Genomic DNA, 21,810 nt, shown 5'->3' with positions numbered 1-21,810 from the left:
CGTCTCCACTCTCAACAAAGTAGGTCAAGAAATACTGTACCAGCCGAACCACAACAATATATATGTATGATGGACTTCTTTCAGTTTCCATCTACCAAATCCACTCACAAGACTTTTTTTAGCCCAAGGCTATCATAGAAGACACTTGCCCAAGTTTCCACACAGTGTGACTGAACCCAGAACCATATATATCATCATCAGACCCATCACCGTACTTAAGAAGATGTGTCAAACCAAGTGAAATCATAGTCGTGGCCAATGCTGGTGTCATGTAACTGACACCAATACCAGGGGCACATAAAAAGCACTTTTCAAGCATTGGGCCTCATGGAGGTAATGACAAATGATCAAGAGCTCTGGCAATATGCCACGCTTGAGAAGTTCCACCAAGCCAAGCGAAATCGTAGTCATGGTAGATATTGGTGTCATGCAAATGGCACCCATGCTGGTAGCACGTAAAAGCACCTATTACACTCTCGGAGTGGTTGGCGTTAGGAAGGGTATTCAGCTGTAGAAACCATGTCAAATCAGACTAGAGTTTGGTACAGCCCCTGTCGAACCGTCCGTCCCGTGCCATCATGGAGAATGGATGTTAAATAACAATGATGATGATGATGATATTTAAAATAGTGTGTGTGTGTCTGTGTGTGTATCTTCATGTCTTTGCTTGTCCCACACCACTGCTTGACAACCGGTGTTGGTTTGTTTACATTTCTGCAACTTAGCAGTTCAGCAAAACAGATCGCAGGCTTAAAAATAAGTACTGGGTGTCAATTCATTCAACTGAAAACCTTTCAAGGTGATGGCCATGAATGGCTGCAGTCTAATGACTGAAACAAGTAAAGGATACTTAATATTCAAAGAAGAAGAAGAAGAAGAAGAAGAAGAGAACAAGAACAACAACAACAACAACTCAATTTGTCTTTTAAAGAAAATTTTATTATAAAGTACTTTTGAAAATTGTTTAGATAAAACAACAAAATTTATAACACGGGCTGTGAAACTGGTGAGGAATCTTTATTATCAGCTCCCATTAGAACTTTTTTCACAGCAGTAATTATTGGGAACTTTTGAGAGTCGTTCGAATACTTTCCTTCAGCATCATCAAAGGTAATGGTCCAAACACCAACTCCACCACATTTTTGTAGAAAATATTTCGCCTATAAAACAATAAAGAAAAAGAAAACAAAATATATACAGCTGTGCAGTAATAATTGGTGTGAAAATCGCGTTTTAAAAAACAGATCTCAATTAAGTTACTAAAAAACAAGCCTTTATATGAAAGAGTTGTCTCCCGTAAATTATCTCCCTTATTCCTGCTACTGTCGACATATTTATGCATTCACAAACCGTTGCGGCTATTTGATTGTAGTTTCAAATTTTAATAATATTTACTTTTTCTGGAAATTTCTCAGAATTAGAAACGAAAAGAAGCTATCTAATGGTATATAGGTAACAGATATTTCGGGTCTTTATATTGGCAGTGGGACCGTATTAGAAGCCAGTTCGCAGTTGATGCGACGAAATTTTCTCCCCAAATAATAAATGGTTAAATGAAGTTAATAATATCTGTGTATTTTTGAAAGGTTAATACGTGTCTTAAATGCTGTATTTGCTTTAGTTTCAACCCACGATCTCAGATCAAATTACTTGCAAGGCAAGTACATCTCCGAAATAAACAATACTGCTTTACCCATTAACACAAATTAAATGGTTATTATTACTACTGTTCGCAAACAAATAATATCGGCGATCTGTTAAACTTATGTAGTACGAATAATATTGTGGCAAAAAGGAAACAAATTGCTCGAAATTGCCATCGTATGTGTACCCATATGTGCAATGGAAAGGTTACGCGTGCTCGTGTTGTATACCAAAGTTTATTTTGTAGATTATTTACCTTCCTCACTACTGCCATGAAAATATTTGATTTAATAATTAAATTTTTTTTTTTTTTAATTAAAAGAAACTACATCAACGACGGATGCCTTTATAACATCGACTGTTAATGATTTATTATTTATTTTTCATTTTCAATTTGTATAAGTTATTTCACTAAGTGTGTGTGTGTGTATGCATGTACACATGCATGTAAAGGTTGTGACTGCTATTTATAACAGTAAACCACACCTCTAAATTGTATCAATTTGCAATTAATTTAACAGTTAAGTGGTCCAAGTTGCTAAAATTTAAATATCTAACAAAGAATGTTGGTGCAATGTATCCGATTCAGCTAACTACAACATTATGTCATATAATTATTAATTAAGCGTCTTAATTAATTATTTCCTTGACTATTACGGATTTGGTTTTCTCCCCTCTTTCTAAAAATAACATATAACTGTTCAGAAATTTTTGAAAATTATGGAAAAGTGGAAAAAGAGTACCAAATAAATTATGTTATCTCAAAAAAGAAAAAAAATTTAATCTTATTGATTGACTACAATAAATAACAACTTTATGATGCAATCATCAAAATAATGGATTTACCATACATATCCAAGAAAGAAAATTTTGGTAACCACTAATAAGTTTTGTGGAGATAATTTAAAAGGTAATTGATACATTGGTGAGTCCCTCTAAGAATACAGGTGAATTAGTATGGATTAAACTTAGAAACAAACAATGAAAAACAGAATCATGATACATTTACTTATAAATGCTTATGCATTTACTAATGCTTCTGAAAGCATTCTGAAGCACTTGGGCTTCACAAAACCTCATTTCTCCATAAAAGCACACTACCATATATACCGTAAATCCTCAAGTATAATCTGCACTTTTTCCCAAAATTTAAAGGTCAAAATCCCTAGTGCGTACTATATACGAGGTTAAAAATGAAAAATATTTTCTAAGCAATGTCCGAGTTTCTAGTTGCTGTCCGGCAATGTTTATTCACATGCATTTTGTGATGTCGGGCACGAAAATACTTTAAGCTAAGCCTGAAAGCAATGAAGTCATAAAAGAACCATCCATAACTTGCAGTAAGCAACATTTATTAAAATATAAGTATTCAGAACACAGAATAACATGTAACAAAAACAATTTGCAAACATATTTACATTTCCATATAACAGTTAAGAACATCACCATTATTGTGTTTGTTCGACTAGCTGCTGCTGGCTTAATTACACACGGCTCAAGTTAGAGAAGGGGTGCGTATTATACACAAGGTTTAGGTTTTTCAGAAGTACAGCCCCACTAAAAATACCCTGTATATTATACTCAAGGGCGGACTATACTCGAAGATTTACGGTACAGGTTTATGATCTTTCACATCAATAGCAGTTCTTAAAATTCAAAGCTTTCGATATCTGAATAGATTATAGGTAAGTCATATCATGTTTAACAGTCACTCGAAATAGTAATCATTGTTTAAGTGGCACTCTCAGTTTACACCATATAAATATACTCTAGTTGATGAGCCAATGGGTGCTTCTATAATGTAGCTCAGCCCACTAGAAATAGCAACCAAATCCTAGCTGCTTTGGCAATAGCAAAGATGACGATTTCAATAGTAAACACTAGAATGAGATTCCAGAAAAAAATGAAACATGCGAACATACCTTGTTGGCAGCACTCTCAGGGTCCTCAAAACTACACCATAAGAGATCATTGTAGAGGTAAGGTACCTCAGCTTCAGAGTCCCAAACATAATGAGAACCATTTTTTAGAGCACTGCATACCTGAAAAGGAAAGAAACAAATACTAGAATAATACTGATTTCAAATTTTGGCACAAGGCCACCAATTTCGACTCTCGTGCTCAACTGGTACTTATTTTATCGAGTCTTGAGGGATAAAAGGAAAAACAACATGAACATGGAAGAAATGGCAGAGTATTTTGCCCAACAGGCTAACAATTCTGCCAGTTCGCAGCCCTAAATATTAGGATTATATTGAGTGCTAAAGAACAAAACCAGAGTTTGCTGTTTCCTTCTCAGTTTTATCTTTTACTTGTTTCAGTCATGCTGGAGCACCACACTGAAGGATTTAGTCAAACAAATCACCACCACCCCAGTACCCAGTACTTTCTTTTTTTCTATGTCTGATACATATTCTATTGGTCTCTTTTGCCAAACTGCTAAGTTAAGGGGACATAAACAAATCAACACTAGTTATCAAGCAGTAGTTGGGGTGGGGTGACAAACACAAATATGAAGATGCACACAGACTGGTGCAGTCTCCCGGCTTGCCAGTCCTCAGTCAAACCGTCTGACCCATGCCAGCATAGAAAGTGGATGTTAAACGACAACGACGACGATGATGATAATGATGATGACACACACATATATACAAGATTCCACACAGTTTCCATCAACCAACTTCACTCGCAAGGCATCAACCAGCCCAGAGCTATAGCAGAAGACACCTGCCTTAAGTGCTACATCGTAGGACTGAACCTCAGACTAGCTCGTTGCAAAGAAGGCTTTAAACAACACAGTTTATGAAGCTTCTATTTAAAAAAAAATTTACTGTTTAGTCAGGGATGGAAGGGCAGCACTGATGCCCATCGTTTTTTTTTTTCTCAGGGCTTCTAAAACTGGTAGGAAGAAAAGTTATCCTCAGACTTGGCCCAAATGCTTGCAATAAAGTGATCTTTACAAAAGACATCAAGATATCAGGGTAGGGGACATTTTGGCACCTTTTATTTGGATTTGCTGGTTTAACACATTTGTGTGTTTGCTTCCAGGGCTAAAAACTACCTTCGCCAAAACAAGGTGGCTAGCAACAATTTAAAACCAACAAAGAAATAATTCACCATCACTAAGAGTGACAAGGGTATATATATATATATATATATATAAGAGACAGTGAGAGAGAGAGAGAGGATAAGAAATGAAGCAATAATTAACAATGAGAAGTGGATTATTGGTGTTTTAAAGTCATTATTTAATTAAGATGAGAGTATATATATATATATATATATATATATATATATATATATATATATATATATGTACATGCATGTATAATTATAATAACGTGTGTATGTGTTTCTGTGTCTGTCTTTGTCCCACCACCACCACCACTTGACAACTGGTAGTGGTGTGTTTACATCCCTGTAAATTAGCAGTTCAGCAAAAGAGACCGATAAAATAAGTACTAGGGTTCAAAGAATAAAAACAAAAAAAAGTCATAGGGTCAAATTGTTCAACTAAAGCTCTTCAAGGTGATGCCCCAGCATGACTGCAGTCAAAGGACTGAAACAAGTAAAAGGTAAAAGATTAAAGATATTTGCTCAATGAAATATCAAAGAAAAGAATTAAAAAATTAGATTAAAAAAAAACCTAAAAATATCATACCTCAGGATATGTAAAGACCCCTCTTCTATGGATTACTGGTCCTGGATCCCCTTTGTTGACGGCAGGGGCATGGACTCCATGGTTTTCAGCTGTTTTCAATTTCCATGTCCGACCATACGTTGGGAGTCCAACAAGAAGTTTCGACGAAGAAAAACCTGTGTTCAAGTAGTAATCCATTAGACCAACCTGGAAAAATTAGAATGAGACAATTGGGTGCAGCTGTTTAGATATTGATGATTTGGCAACAGTACTTTTTGGCACTAGAGGCAAACACACACACACACACAGAAATATACACATACAGCTAGAGAGAATGAGAGACAGACAGACAGGCATTACACAGATACAAACATAACTACATGCTGACACACATAAAGAGAGAAAAAGGTGGGGAATAAGAGAATGAGAGAAGCTTAGAGATGTCAAATAGGTTAGCATAAAGTCAGTAATGTCAAATAGTCAGTGCCAAAATGCCTGATATCTAGGAAAAATTGTTTGAAACTAATAGAAGTAGAAATATGTCCCATGACATTTCTAGGACTTCTAAGACTAGTTATGACAGGGTTTTATCATTCATAGTATGCTGGTTATGATTTTTAATCAATCAGGTTATGATTGTTGAGAATGAAGAGTGAAGAAATGAAAACTAAATACGGAAGCCTAACACTGTTGATAGAACTTAGGATGGAGTGAGTTTTCATTGATCTCCTTGAGATGAGATGGGAATCAGATGGAGTTCAGGAGTTTTTTATATCGTATAATAAAAGATACAAGAAAAATCTTATTTATCCTCTTGTGTTAAATGAGATCAATTAATGGACCTTTGTTGATGTGATGTAGTCAGCAACAGGACATCAGCTCTTGTAGAAGAATAATCATTATGGTCATAATGCCTCTCATAATAGCCTTGGTGGAATAAGTGAAATAGCTGTAACTGGGAACCAAGAGATGAGTTACCTGCCCCTGCTAAGATGCTTACCACACTCTGTCAACTATATCATTATAATATACTGTAGACAAGGCAGCGAGCTGGCAGAAACGTTAGCATGCCAGGCGAAATGCATAGCTGTATTTCATCTGCCGTTACATTCTGAGTTCAAATTCCGCCAAGGTCGACTTTGCCTTTCATCCTTTCGGGGTCAATTAAATAAGTACCAGTTACCCACTGGAGTTGATATAATCAACTTAATCCATTTGTCTGTCCTTGTTTGTCCTCTCTGTGTTTAGCCCCTTGTGGGTAGTAAAGAAATAGGTATTTTGTCTGTCTTTATGTTCTGAGTTCAAATTCCGTGGAGGTCGACTTTGCCTTTCATCCTTTCAGGGTCATCAAATTAAGTACCAGTTGTGTACTGGTCCCCACACGACAAAATTTTGGTCCTAGTGCCTAGAGTAGAAAAGATTGTAATATACTATTTATAAGGCAGGGAGCTGGCAGAAACATTAGCATGCCAGGCAAAATGTTTAGCGGTATTTCATCTGTCTTTATGTTCTGAGTTCAAATTCTGCCAAAGTTGACTTTGCCTTTCATCCATTCGTACCAATTGCGTACTGGGGTCGATCTAACTGACTGGCCCCTTCCCCCAAAATTTCAGTCTTCGTACCTAGAGAAGAAAATAATATACTATATATACTCTATACAAGCACTCCTTCGGTTATGACAATGATTCTTCTAGTTGATCCAATCAATGGAACAGGCTGCTCATGAAACTAATGCGCAAGTGGTTGAGCTCTTCCCTGATACACATACCCTTTACATGGTTCTCAGGGATATTCAGAGTGAAACAGAATGTGGCAAAGCTGGCCCTTTGAAATACAAGCACAACTCGTTTTTACCAACTGAGTGGACTGGAGCAATGTAAAATAAAGTGTCTTGCTCAAGGACACAACACACTGCCTGGAATTGAACTCACGACCTTGCGATCATGAGCTGAATACTGTAACCACTAAGCCTAATAAAGGTAACATTTTCAAACAAAGAGTAATGTTTACAGTACTTACCGTGCTGTAAATTTTTTTTTCATTTGCCGGTGGGAAAAGAGGACTGTTGAACCCTGTGGTGATGTCTGCATTTTTGATGAACATATGGAAGTCATAGGCCATCACTGTAGCAAAATCTAAAGTGCTGCAAAACACAAGGAAGTTATAAAAGAAAACATGCATAAAAATTATATCGTGCGATAATTTGATAACTGAATGCTAAGTAGAATCACTGTCATCCATATATACAAATTTCTTTACTACCCACAAGGGGCTAAACACAGAGGGGACAAACAAGGACAGACAAACAGATTAAGTTGAGTACATCAACCCCAGTGTGTAACTGGTACTTAATTTATCAACCCCGACAGGATGAAAGGCAAAGTCAGCCTTGACGGAATTTGAACCCAGAACATAAAGGCAGACGAAATACAGCTACGCATTTCGCTCAGCATGCTAACGATTCTGCCAGCTTGCCACCTTTATATATACAGACTTGTCCTTTACAGGTGCCAGTGTCACATAAAGGGCACTTGTGCCAGTGCTGTGTAAACACACCTGTGCTGGGTGCAGATAAAAAGGACCCATCACACTCTGTAAAGTGGTTGGCATTAGGAAGGACAACCAGCCATAGAAACCATACCACAACAGATATTTGGAGTCTGGACAGCTCCTCGGCTGGCCAGCTGCATATCAAAATATCCAACCAATGCCAGCATGGAAAGTGGACATTAAACAATAATGATCAAGGAAATGAGGTCAATCCATTCACTAATCATTGAGAATACATTGGGCTTGTTTATGTAACATTAAGTAATAACATGCCACTCCCATTCTTAGGATGTAAAACTTTGGCTAATATCAGGTTGGGGCTAAGATAATGGCCAATATTTTAGAAAACAGTTTTAGATATTTTTTAAAATTGTGTCTCTTGCAATGTTTTAAGAATGTCACATTGAATAATTTATACATTTTTCTTTCAGATTCTGATTGTATTGGCCATAATCTTCTGCTATATTTACACCCATGTTCGTCTCATCTAAAGATCACATTAGATATGTTTTATTTTATGAGTTTCATAAAGGTGTCAATGCAAATACAACAGCAAAGTCATCTCTTCAGAGAGTTTATGGGGATGACATAGAAGAAGTTTTCTCGCTTCAGAAGTGGGGATCTGAGTTTGAAAGATGAGCCAAAAGAAGGTCATTCAAAACATCCAAAGAGTTGGAAGCTGTTGTCACAGAAAATCCAATCACTACTTGAAGAGAACTTGCAAAATAGTTTAACGTAGCCCATACAACTGTTCTACACCTACTGAAAAGGATCAGAAAGGTTTCAGTGGTTGGAAAATGAGTCTTGCACGAACTGTCTCCAGAGAATCTGCAATAGCATGTTGTTTGTTGTCAGTCATTGCTTTCACGACACCTTGAAAACCATTTTTAGGAAGGCTTGTTACAGGTGATGAGAAGTGGATCATTTACCATAACATTAAACACCACCAGTCATGGATCAGTCAAGGAAGAGGAGCTGTTCAACAAATTGCCCCCAGTACATATTTTTAAGTTCGATACTTATTCTATCAGTCTCTTTTGCCAAACTGCTAGATTCTGAGGATGTAAACAAACCAACATCAATCATGAGAAGTTGCTGGTGGACAAACACAAACACACACACCTACATATTAATCAGAGTATTATAGAGCCATTTAAACTGATCTTACCAATCAATGTCACATTGGGTATAGATCACTGGATATTAGCATTAGCTAACTGTCTTATTATCTAATATACAATTATCCAATACCCTGTGCGAAACTGGTTGGTAAGATCGGCCGAAATTGATCTATAACGATATATACTTTGATTAATATAATCACTCTGTTGATAAATATACAAATTCATATTTTTTCTGACTTATGAAATCTTAGACTTTACACACACACACACACACACACATATATAAAATTAAAGAGAGAAAATGCACACAATTTACATAGTTTTAATATATTTTTTAATATATTTTATACTATGTTTGTCGACCGGTTTCACTTTCATTAATCATGACATTGGTTCTGTGTGTGTGTGAGTGATGGTGTATGGCTTAGGGATTGGGGTATTCAGCTCCAGATTTTAAGGTCATGAGTTCAATTCCCAACAACACATTGTGTCCTGGAGCAAGACACTTTATTTCACTTTGATCCACTCCACTCAGCAGGCAAAAGTGATTAGTACCTGTATTTCAAAGGGCCAACCTTGCCACATTCTGCGTCATGCTGAATCCTCCTGAGAACTACATTAAAGGTACATGCGTCAGTGGAGTGCTCTGTCACATCCATGTTAAGTTCATGTTAATTTCATAAGTTCCGTTGATTAGATCAACTGGAACCCTCGTCATCGTAACCAATAAAGTTCCGCCTTTTATATATATATATATATATGTGTGTGTGTGTGTGTGTGTGTGTGTGTGTGTGTGTGTGTATGTATGTAAGTATGTATGTATGTATGTATATATATATATATATATATATATATATATCATCATCATCATCATCATCATCATTTAGCGTCCGTTTTCCATGCTAGCATGGGTTGGACGGTTCTACTGGGGTCTGTGAAGCCAGAAGGCTTCATCAGGCCCAGTCAAATCTGGCAGTGTTTCTACGGCTGGATGCCCTTCCTAACGCCAACCACTCCGTGAGTGTAGTGGGTGCTTTTTACGTGCCACCCGCACTGGTGCCAGACAGAGCTGGCAAACGGCCACGAACGGATGGTGCTTTTTATGTGCCACCGGCACGAGGGCCAGGCGAGGCTGGCAACGGACACGAAACGGGGCGGTGCTGGCAACGGTCGCGAAATGGAAAGTTCTCTTACATGCCACCGGCACTGGTAACACATCTGCAATTTCCATTGATCGATTTCGATTCTGATCCTCACTTGCCTCAATGGGTCTTCACAAGCAGAGTTTCGACATGCCACCGGCACTGGTAGCACATCCGCAATTTCCATTGATCGATTTCGATTCTGATCCTCACTTGCCTCAACACGTCTTCACAAGTAGAGTTTTGTGTCCCAAGAAGGGAAGGTATGCATACGTAGGCTGGCTCCATCCCATGTAGAAGGCCACGGGTTGTGGACTCACTTGTCCTGCGGGTCTTCTCGCGCACAGCACACTTCCAGAGGTCTCGGTCTCTAGTCATTTCCTCAGTGAGACCTAAAGTTCGAAGGTCGTGCTTCACCACCTCGTCCCAGGTTTTCCTGGGTCTGCCTCTTCCACAGGTTCCCTCAACCGCTAGGGTGTGGCACTTTTTCACACAACTATCTTCATCCATTCTCGCCACATGACCATACCAGCGCAAACGTCTCTCTTGCACACCACAACTGATGCTTCTTAGGTCCAGCTTTTCTCTCAAGGTACTTACACTCTGCCGAGTGTGAGTACCGGCATTACACATCCATCGGAGCATACTGGCTTCATTTCTAGCGAGCTTACGCATATCCTCAGCAGTCACGGCCCATGTTTCACTGCCATGTAGCATGGCTGTTCGTACACACGCATCATACAGTCTTCCTTTCACTCTGCGCGAGAGGCCTTTTGTCACCAGCAGAGGTAAGAGCTCTCTGAACTTTGCCCAAGCTATTCTTACTCTAGCAGTTACACTTTCAGCACACCCACCCCCGCTGCTGACTTGGTCACCTAGGTAACGGAAACTATCAACTATTTCTAGTTTTTCTCCCTGGAAAGTGACGGAAGTTGGTCTCAGAGCATTTTCAGTGTTTATTGTTCCTGAGCATCTGCCACATACAAAAACCATCTTCCTAGTTAGCCTTCCTTTGACATTGCTGCATCTCTTATGTGTCCATAGCTTACACTTGGTGCATCTTATAGAGTTTCTACCTACACCTTTTCTAGAGATCGAGCAGGGCCATCTACCTGAAGGTGTTTGTGATTTGTCTACCTTCCTACTGATTACGACTTTGGTTTTAGCTAGATTGACTCTGAGGCCCTTCGATTCTAATCCTTGTTTCCACACCTGAAACTTCTCCTCCAGTTCTGATAGCGACTCAGCAATTAGAGCAAGGTCATCAGCATAGAGGAGCTCCCAAGGGCATCCTGTCTTGAATTCCTCCGTTATTGCCTGGAGGACTATGATAAATAGGAGGGGGCTGAGTACTGAGCCTTGGTGGACCCCTACCTCTACCCGGAATTCTTCACTGTACTCATTTCCAACCCTCACCCTACTAGCGGCGTCCCTATACATGGCCCGCACAGCTCTCACTAACCATTCATCTATCCCTAGTTTTCTCATTGCCCACCAGATAAGGGATCGGGGGACCCTGTCGAAGGCTTTCTCCATGTCAACAAAAGCCAGGTACAGGGGCTTATCTTTGGCTAGGTATTTCTCCTGCAGCTGCCTTACCAGGAATATAGCATCAGTAGTACTTTTCCCTGGCACAAACCCAAACTGCATCTCATCTAAACTAACTCTCTCTCTAATTAGTTGGGCTATGACCCTCTCCGTAACCTTCATCACCTGGTCCAACAGCTTGATACCTCTATATATATATATATATATAAAAATTTCAAATTTTGGCAAAAGGCCAGAAATTTTAGGGGAGGGGTAAGTCAATCATACTGACCCCAGTTCTCAAAAGGTAGTTTATTTTACTGACCATGGAAGGGTGAAAAGTAAAGTTGAACTCAGCAGAATTTGAACTTAGAACGCAAAGAACTAAAACAAATACTCCTAAGCATTTTGTAAATGTCAGTGACTCTACCTGTTCATACTTGTAAAAATATCTATAGTTTTCAGCTGTAGTTATTCTAGGTATTTTGTTACTTTGTATAAGATAGACCTAAATATCACAAATCACATTCTACCACTTTAAAAAAAAATTAACAGAGCATATCATTCATTGATAGATATTTATGAATCTGAAAAGTTGAACAAATATACTGGTATATGGGATACAATATAACAAAGTGGCTATTAGAGAAGGTTAACACTGTTTCATGTTCAGTGCTATTGTGTGGCACTTTGGGCAAGTGTCTTCTGCTATAACCCTGGGTCAACCAAAGCCTTGTGAGTGGATTCAGTAGATAAAAACTGAAAGATGATCACTGTGTGAGGGAGAAAATGTAAAAGTGAGGAGGTAGGAGCAGACGCAAAGGCAACATAAAAGGCAAGGCAAGAGGAATGGGGAAAGTATGGTAGGAGTGTGTGCAAAGATATGGATGTAAGACACTTACATGGAAAGATGGCATAAGCAAGATAAACAAAATACACATACATGTATACGATGGGCTTCTTTCAGTTTCCGTCTAGCAAATTCACTTGCCCAAGGTGCCACACAGTGGGAGTGAACCCAGAACCATGTGGTTGGTAAGCAAGCTACCTACCACAGATCCACTCCTGTGCCTATGTATAAGTGTGTATGTGTGTATATATATATATATTAAAATCTCCATCAAATTTGATATAAGATGAGATGTATATGCTGATTAATCAGTGCCATTAGCTGGGAAACAGATGAGGATTGGCAACAAGAAGAGCCTCAAACTGCAAAAACCTTTGTGTCTAACCCATACAAGCATGAAAAACTGGATGTTAAAACAATTATGAGGATCTATGTGTGCAAGTATCTTGGAGACTGTTTAAAGTAAAGAATGAATTAAACACACGTCCTTACCTATTGAGAGTATCAATATCATAGTTTTGTAGTTTTCGTACATTATTTGGTAAAGCTGCTGTCAGTAACAGCTGAGGTCTTAAAGAATTTTGGGAATGGTTTATTATAGCATCACGGAACCCCTGGTGAAAAATATAGAGAGTTAGAATGTGACAAACTGTGAAAGTGTCTTATACATATGTACATCCACACATAGATATACATATAAACACACATGCATATACACACACATGCAAATACACACACATACACACAAGATTTAACCTGTTTCAGAATTGTACTAATGAGTGTCCATTGCAGATGAAATGGCATAACGAGGGGTATCGACAGTAATACCTCACTGTACGAGGACCCGCTTTATGACACCCCAGGTTTACAACTTTTATTTTTCAAGCACAAGATCCAAATTTTGAACAAAGTGCAGAAGTGTCTACTACCATAACAAATGTTTCAGCGTTTTACCAAGGAATTCTTCTAAGCAAACAACTCGGATCTTTACCTTTTGACTGATAGATCTAAAAAATAATTTTTCGTAACTAAACGCTTTCAAACTTCATATACTTGTAGAATGTGTCATATAAAACATCTTTTACTCTTAGCATTTTTGAGAAAATTCTGTATTTTGGAAGTTATTTCTTGTTAAAGTTGTCATATTTCAGTAATTTCAACAAATCAATGACGTGTATTCAGCTGAATAAGATTACTACCATTGTTTGTCAACAACAACTAAAACCAGTACAAACGCACGAATGATGTCATAAATAACAATGGCAAATGAAATATACAGTACCGGAAGTTGTTGTTGACAAACAACAGCAGTAATTTTATTTAGCTGAATACATGTCATTGATTGGTTGAAATTACCGAAATACAACTTTAACAAGAAATAACTTCCAAAGTACAGAATTTTATCAACAACACCAAGAGTAAAAGATGTTTTATGTGACACATTCTACCAGTATACGAAGTTTGAAAGTGTTTAGTTACAAAAAATTATTTTTTAAATCTGTCGGTCAAAAGGTAAAGATCCAACAACTCTAGACCTGATTTTTAAAAAGAAATCTGTAAGTCCATCTATGAGTGCTTGTGAATCAGCGATCGCGTCTACAAGTGTGCACAAGTCTAGTGCAGGTTAAAGTGATTCAGAAAATGATAATAATAATAATATTTTTTATCATAAATGATCTTGACATTCATTTACATTGCATAAAATATTGTCCTTTATTTATGAGTATTATAAATTTTGTAGGTAAAATATTTTTCTGGGAACAAATTGCAGTTTATAACATTGCTATGCAAAATTATTGCTCAACTTTGAGTTTCGCTTTACGAGCAGCCACTGGGAACAAATTAACTCATATATCGAGGTATTACTGTATTTAATTTAGGGATGTCTATGAGTATATCTCTCTCTCTCTTTCTCTCTCTCTCTTTCTCTCTCTCTCTCTCTCTCTCTCTCTCACTCTCTCTCTCTCTCTGTGCCCTATTTAATAATAATAATCCTTTCTACTAAAGGCAAAAGACCTGAAATTTGTGAGGAAGGGACTAGTCAATTACATCGACCCTAGTATTTCACTGGTACTTAATTCTTCAGCCCTGAGAGGATGAAAGGCAAAGTGGACTTCAGTGCAATATGAACTCAGAACGTAAAGACATGAAATGTCACTAAGCATTTTGTCTGGCATGCTAACATTTCTGCCAGCTTGTCTCCTTAAATAATATAATAATAATACTGGGGTTGATCAACCCCAGTACACAACTGGTACTTAATTTATCAACCCTAAAAGGATGAAAGGCAAAGTCAACCTCAGCAGAATTTGAACTCAGAACATAAAGACAGACAACATACTGCTAAGCATTTTGTCTGAGTGCTAATGTTTCTGCCAGCCTTAATAATTGTTTATTATTAACAACAGATTGGTCGTCTTCACTTCTTAGAGCTGCTTGAGTTAATACTCAATAATCTAATCACAAATTTGTACGTTAAATTTACATCTATGTGACATGAGTATAATTTCATCAGAGGGAAAAAGATGTACCTTTGGATGTTATATGTGGGCTTATCAATTCATTTCAAGTGACTTATATCAAATATATATTTTTTTTATCAGGAAATTATCTCCATTCACTGTGAATATATGTTATATATAATAATAGCAAGACATCAATAGGGGAGGTACACAAAGATATTTTAAAATTAAAAGTTCTTACTTTTAGAAATCTTGAATACTTCTCTTTCTCATTAGCCCTAGGAAATTCCCAGTCAAGATCAATTCCATCGAATCGATATTCCCTTAAATAATGTATGGCTTGGTTGTAGAATCTATAAACATTTAAATAAATAAGAACATATTTAGTTAACAAGATAGTAGGCAGATCAATGAAACTGATGTTATATGTCAATACAATGTACTTCACCAGACAACAACTGATAATATTGTTAACAAAAGAAAATATAAGAAACAATATTTTCTCTGTTTTATAATGAACAGAGTTCGTCTGTCACTAATGAGAGATACATTCGGCGAGTAGTTACGAAGTAATTTTACTTTGATTTTGATTACAAACATTGTTTCTTTATATTTTACATGTTTCAGTCATTGGGTGGTGGCCAGTCTAGGGCATCAACTCAAAACGTTTTTTGTCGAAAATAAATCGAGCCCAGTATTAATACTTTTTTTTGTTTTTTTTGTTATTTAGGTCTGGCACTTTTTGCAGAACTGCTAAATTATAGGGATGCAAACAAACCAACACTGGTTGTCAAATGATGGAAGGATAGACACAAACATAAAAACACACATAAATATACATACTCATATATATATATATATATATATATATATATATATGATATATATATATATAGTCAATTCAAATAAATGAATGATAGAATGAACGGACAAGAGGATGTGCACAAGGAATGCATTAGCTTAATGGAGAAATGATAGGCAAGGAAAAATTATAAAAAGGCCGAATGCTAAATTTAAGGAAAATTTTTATGAAAATGGGTGTATGGAAAAATTTGAAAAATTAATAAAATATATATATATTAATTCAAACTGGTTTTTGTCACAATGTGACTTTTCAAGAATTGTAAGGTGAAAATAAAAAAAACTTTTATGTTTGACGAGGGGGAAAAAAGAAAATTACATTGTCTTTTGCAAAAAAATAATAATAATAAACATACAAAAATTAGAAAATAGGTCCACCGATACATTGTAAAGTCTTTGTGTATCTCGAGTTTAATGCTAGTTCTTGAAAAAATTACCTTGGAGGATTGAGATCCATGTGCTGTTTAATTTAATTAAGGATGTCTGTTAAGTGGATGTCAAAACATATATTTTATTAATTTTTCTAATTTTTCCATACACCCATTTTCATAAAAAATTTCCTTAAATTTAGCATTCTGCCTTTTTATAATTTTTCCATGCCTATATGTATATATATATATATATATATATACACATATATAAATATACTATATATCATCATCATATCATGATATATATATATATAATATATATATATATATATATATATAATATATATATATATATATGTATGTATGTATGTGTGTTTGTAATATTTTGGACTAACAGGTATATGTTGATTAGTGTGTTGAAGTGCTAAGCAGAGAACGGGCACGGTTTGGAATAACCTGGTGCCATCCGCTGTTGGGGTATATTTTCATTGGATCTACTTCAGGAACTTTGCAGTGTTTGTTGAGATAATGATAATTGATAAAGTAAGCAGAAAATGAATACGGTATTAATCTTTATTTTGTACAACGACCGTTTTGACCCATCCTGCTACTGTCCCTTATGGGTGGGACTCTCTTCAACATGTGTTACACCCATTTTGCAGTCTGGGTCACATCAGGTACATCCATACATAAAGTGGTGGCTTGCTAAAAGATCCATTTACCATTTTTGTTTGGAAAGTTAAAAGCAATGAAAATTGTAACAATGCTTCATTCCTTAAATCGATGGGCATAAAACAACATGATTGCCCTATCTCAGGGTCTTTATCAAAGCACCAATTTATGTACGGTTGTACCTGATATGACCCAGGTTGCAAAATGGATGCAACACAACATGTTGAACAGAGTCCCATCGATAAGGTACAATAGCAGGATGGATCAAAATGATCATTGCACAAAATAAAGATTAATACCAAATCTATCTTCTGATCACTTAATCAATTATCATTATATATATCTGTAAATGTAATATGTGACAATTATTCGATAGCCAAGATAAAACTCAGTTTCGGATGCCGAGGTGGAAATCCACACCACAATCTCTCTCTTTTTTTTTTTTTGATAGCGTTTTTTCCGATGGCCGGATAACTGAAGAGATGGTGGTGTGGATTTCCACCTCGGCATCCAAAACTCAGAGTTTTATCTTGGCTACCGAATAATTGTCACATATTACATTTACAGATAAATTCCTCTATTTACATAATATTGAGGTCTCTTTCTTTCTTTTGTTATCTTACTGTTTTTACCAATAATATATATATATATATATACACACATTCATAATACATGCATGCAATATATATATATATATATATATATATATGCCAGCCTCATCTGGTACCTGTGTCGGTGGCACATAAAAAACACCATCCGAGCGTGGCCGTCTGCCAGCCTCGTCTGGCACCTGTGTCGGTGGCACATAAAAAACACAATCCGAGCATGGCCGTCTGCCAGCCTCGTCTGGCACCTGTGTCGGTGGCACATAAAATCACCCACTACACTCTCGGAGTGGTTGGCGTTAGGAAGGGCATCCAGCTGTAGAAACAATGCCAGATCTGACTGGCCTGGTGCAGCCTTCGGGCTCGCCAGACCCCAGTTGAACCGTCCAACCCATGCTAGCATGGAAAGCGGATGTTAAACGATGATGATGATGATGATATAGGTGCAGGTGTATAGCTGTGTGATAAGAAGCTTGCTACTCCACCAAATGATTCCAAGTTTAGTCCCACTGCATGTTTTAAAATGGGCAAGTGTCTTCTACTATAGTCTTGAGCCAACCAAACCCTTGTGAGTGGATCTGATAGATGGAAACTGAAAAAAGCCCGTTGTATATGTATGCATATATTTATTTGTGTGTCTTTGTGTCTGTGTTTGTCTTTCACCCCATCACCACTGACAACCGCTGTTGGGGTGTTTATGTCCTTGTAACTTACCAGTTTGGTAAAAAAGACTGATAGAATAAGTCCTGGGGTCGATTTGTTCAACTAAAACCATTCTGAACTCTCCAGCTGGAGCATCACCACAGGATGAAGCTTAATGTCTTGCCCAGCAGAATGTGAACTGTATGGCTCAGTTTGTATAATAATTACGTTAGTACTGACATAATCATTGCAATGAGCATTAAATAATTAACTAAACATGTTTATGTGGCGAGAAAAAGATAACATTTAGTCAATGATTAATATTTTAATAATTTCAGCAAGGAAGATAACATTAAACATGTTTTTGTATTATTAGACCTCTTCAGCATGGAGGCATAGCCTTCACAATACTAGCTGAAGTAGTGATAAGAGAAACATAGTGTTATAAATAAGTAGGTAAGCTGTTATTTTTCTGTTAAGTCAACTATGATGCTCAGAGAAAGCTGTATATTTGCCATTGAAAAAATAGACACTAGAGTCAAGGGAAGAATGTTCCCCCACCCCGCCCTATTCAGATACTGCAATTCCCTTCCAGTGAATGTTAGATAAAGGTAAATGTAAATAACATACTTTTTAATAGTAGCATCATCTGAATTGACCAATTCCGAAAAGCCGTTCTGCACCGACAGCATCACTTTTAATGCAGGGTTTTTCAGTTTGAGATTGGCCATTTGCCCGAAGAGTTTGATGTCAGATGGTGATACTTCAGTTAATTTACCATGTTTAAACATTGCAAATGCAAAAATGAGATGTGTACACAAGAATGGATCAATCTCTGTGACTTGAAGGAGGCCAGAGGCAAAATAATAACAAACCAGCTTTTTATTGTTGTTAGCTGATATTTTGGTTTCTGGAAAGAGAGAGGAAAAACACAATAAAACAAAAACATTATAGAAAGTTCAGCTCAATACAAACATCACAAACACTTTCAGTAAATGTCTACTGGTTTGTCAGATAATTTCCTTTGTTTATTTATTTTTTTTTTTTTTACTTGGCACTAATCATCATATGTTTAAAAAGAAGGTAGAAATTAATTCAAGTTTCAAGAACAAGAAACAAAAGTTATAGAACAGTTACGAGCAATCTGTGGTTCTTGGGGCTTTCTGAGTGGCACATGTAACAAAAATTACCATAAAGCAGTGCTACTCCTACACCTGGGACCAGTGCAGCTGTTATGCCCACAGATATCTTAGACTGGTCAGCATAAAATCACATCATTTGCAAATATGCTCCACAGACATGCTAATTCCACTTTGCTTTTTTTTTTTATCAAAACCACCACCACCATCACCAGCACTACCACCACCACCACATGCACCACCACCACCACCACAACTACTACCCCACAATCACTATAACTACCACCACCTCACAACCACTACAACTACTACGACCATGACGACCACCAAGGTGACAACAATGATGATGACAACCTCCACCACCACCACTACAACTACTACTACAGAGGTTACTGTTCCTCAGAGCTGGCATGATGATGATGATGATGATGATAATGATGATGACGATGACGACGGCGATGATAATAATAAATTTTATTGGGCTTTAGAAGTTGTGAAAATTAGAAACCAGTTGAGTTTTCCAATAAATCCATAAATAATAGTGTTTTGTAGTTTGTTTTGACTTTGCAATGTTAGTAAACAAGTTGATGTCATCGTTAATCATAACAAGGGAAACATTGATTTCTTGCTTAGACAAAAGACCAGTTGTTGAAGGCAAAGGACATAGTCAATTGCTTTAGTCACATCCTTTCCCATTGTCAGCCTGTAAGGCAGGACACAAAAGAGTTGTGAGACTAGCTGTGTGTTCTCATCAAAGGCTGTTCAGGTGTGGATATACGATACAATTGTTTGATAGTTGATACATGCAGGGTAAAAATCTCTATCTCTATATATATAAATGGCAAAATGTCTGTGTGTGTGTCCTTTGTACAAATTCCCAATTTTTCAGTTAGAGGGCTCGCACTTTCTATGGTCATTCAAAACTGTCCAAGGGTGGTCGTGCACATCTTTACATTTCCCCAGTCACGCCGCAAAGCCATTAAAAAATCAATAGAAGTGACTTTTATGTAAATATTCTATCCAAAACCCAATCAAAATGCCCGAAACTTGATATGCCAATTGAATGTCAGCTAGCTGTATGTGATTGGTTGGAAATTTGGACAGTACTCGCGTGTATGTGTGCACGCACACAGCTGTATATGCATGCACTAGCACTATGACCTGGCAACGTCAGGATATAGTGTATCCTATATTGACAGAAATAAAAGGTCGAAAAAGGTATGGACTAAAGAGATGGGGTCCGATGTTAGGATATTGTGTTTCATAGATAAGAAGGCTCAATATCAAAAAGAGTGGAAATATATTGTATCAAAGACCCATCCAACCCATGAGAGCACTGAAAAACTGGTGTTCTCTATCTAATATATTCAACCATTATAGGGGCAGGTCGTGCTGTGTGGTTAATAATTTTGCTTCACAACTACATGGCTTTAAGTAGAGTTCCACTGCATGGTACCTTGGACAAGTGTCTTGTACTATAGCCCTAGGTCTACCAAAACCTTATGAGTGGATTTGGAAGACAAAAATTGAAAGAAGCCCATTGTATGTATGTATTCTTTTATTCTTTTACTTGTTTCAGTCATTTGACTGTGGCCATGCTGGAGCACCACCTTTAGTCTAACAAATTGACCCCAAGACTTATTCCTCGATGATAGTGATGCTGTTGACATCGTTTTATTGGACTTTGCCAAAGCTTTTGACTTGGTAAACCACCGCCTACTACTTGTCAAGCTTCAAGCATATAGTTTCCATCCGGATATTGTACGATGGGTTGGTGCCTTCCTCTCAGATCGCTCCTTCCAAGTTCAAGTTAATGGTTCGCGGTCCGACGTCTCCAGTGCGAGCAGTGGCGTGCCTCAAGGTTCAGTGCTTGGGCCCTTGTTGTTCTTAGTCTTCATAAATGACTTGCCCGACGACCTCACGCAACACACCCTTCTATTTGCCGACGATATCAAACTGGTCGCTCCTCGCGGTAGTATAGAGGATCTTCATCGATGCCTCCACCAAATTTGGAAGTGGTCTAACGATTGGGACCTGTGTCTGAACGTGTCAAAGTGCTGTCATCTGCCTGTCGGCTCTACTCCTGCAACTCAACTTGATTTCGAGCCGGGTCGTCTGCTGCTGGAGAGGACCGATCAGGTAAAGGACCTGGGTATCTTGGTGGATTCCTCCTTTTCGCCTTCGGCCCAGTGCGTCCATGCTGCCAACAAAGTGCGCGGAATTCTGTTTTTGATTCGACGGTCATTCGGAATGCTCACAGCAGCCATATTCCTGCCACTCTATGTCACGCTGGTGAGACCCATATTGGAGTATGGGATTCAAGCCTCTTCTCCTTATCTCCTCAAAGACATACAGCACCTCGAAAGAGTCCAGAGGCTGGCTACCCGCATGGTTCATGGTCTCAAAAATTTGTCCTACGAAGAAAGGCTGAGGACGCTCGACCTTTATTCTCTTGAAAAACGCCGCCGCCGTGGTGATCTCATTCTCGCCCACAACATCATAAGCGGGAAGTGTAACCTCTCGAAAGAGCTGTTCTTCACTCCTGCTCCGGAGCGTCGGCTGCGGGGTCATTCCGAAAAGC

The 21,810-nt window shown here is 37.6% G+C and overlaps 1 protein-coding gene across 4 annotated transcripts in view; it reads right to left on the bottom strand.

Annotated features, from left to right (window-relative positions):
• Nucleotides 1-917: 917 nt before the first annotated feature.
• The window catches only part of LOC115214256 (chitotriosidase-1), a 105,134-nt gene continuing 84,241 nt past the window's right edge, over nt 918-21,810 (bottom strand). For all 4 annotated transcript variants that reach the window (XM_029783391.2, XM_029783392.2, XM_036504748.1 and 1 more), the window contains 7 exons: nt 18,721-19,000; nt 15,181-15,292; nt 12,970-13,091; nt 7,304-7,427; nt 5,306-5,491; nt 3,567-3,686; nt 918-1,160 (listed from right to left, as the gene is read on the bottom strand). In XM_029783391.2, coding sequence (XP_029639251.1) covers nt 984-1,160; nt 3,567-3,686; nt 5,306-5,491; nt 7,304-7,427; nt 12,970-13,091; nt 15,181-15,292; nt 18,721-19,000 — 1,121 coding nt within the window. In that variant the 3' untranslated portion in view covers nt 918-983. The remainder of the gene's footprint in view (nt 1,161-3,566; nt 3,687-5,305; nt 5,492-7,303; nt 7,428-12,969; nt 13,092-15,180; nt 15,293-18,720; nt 19,001-21,810) is intronic.

Source organism: Octopus sinensis, linkage group LG7 (assembly GCF_006345805.1).
Source record: "Octopus sinensis linkage group LG7, ASM634580v1, whole genome shotgun sequence".
Lineage (NCBI taxonomy): Eukaryota > Metazoa > Mollusca > Cephalopoda > Octopoda > Octopodidae > Octopus > Octopus sinensis.
This window is presented reverse-complemented; position numbering and strand designations above follow the sequence as displayed.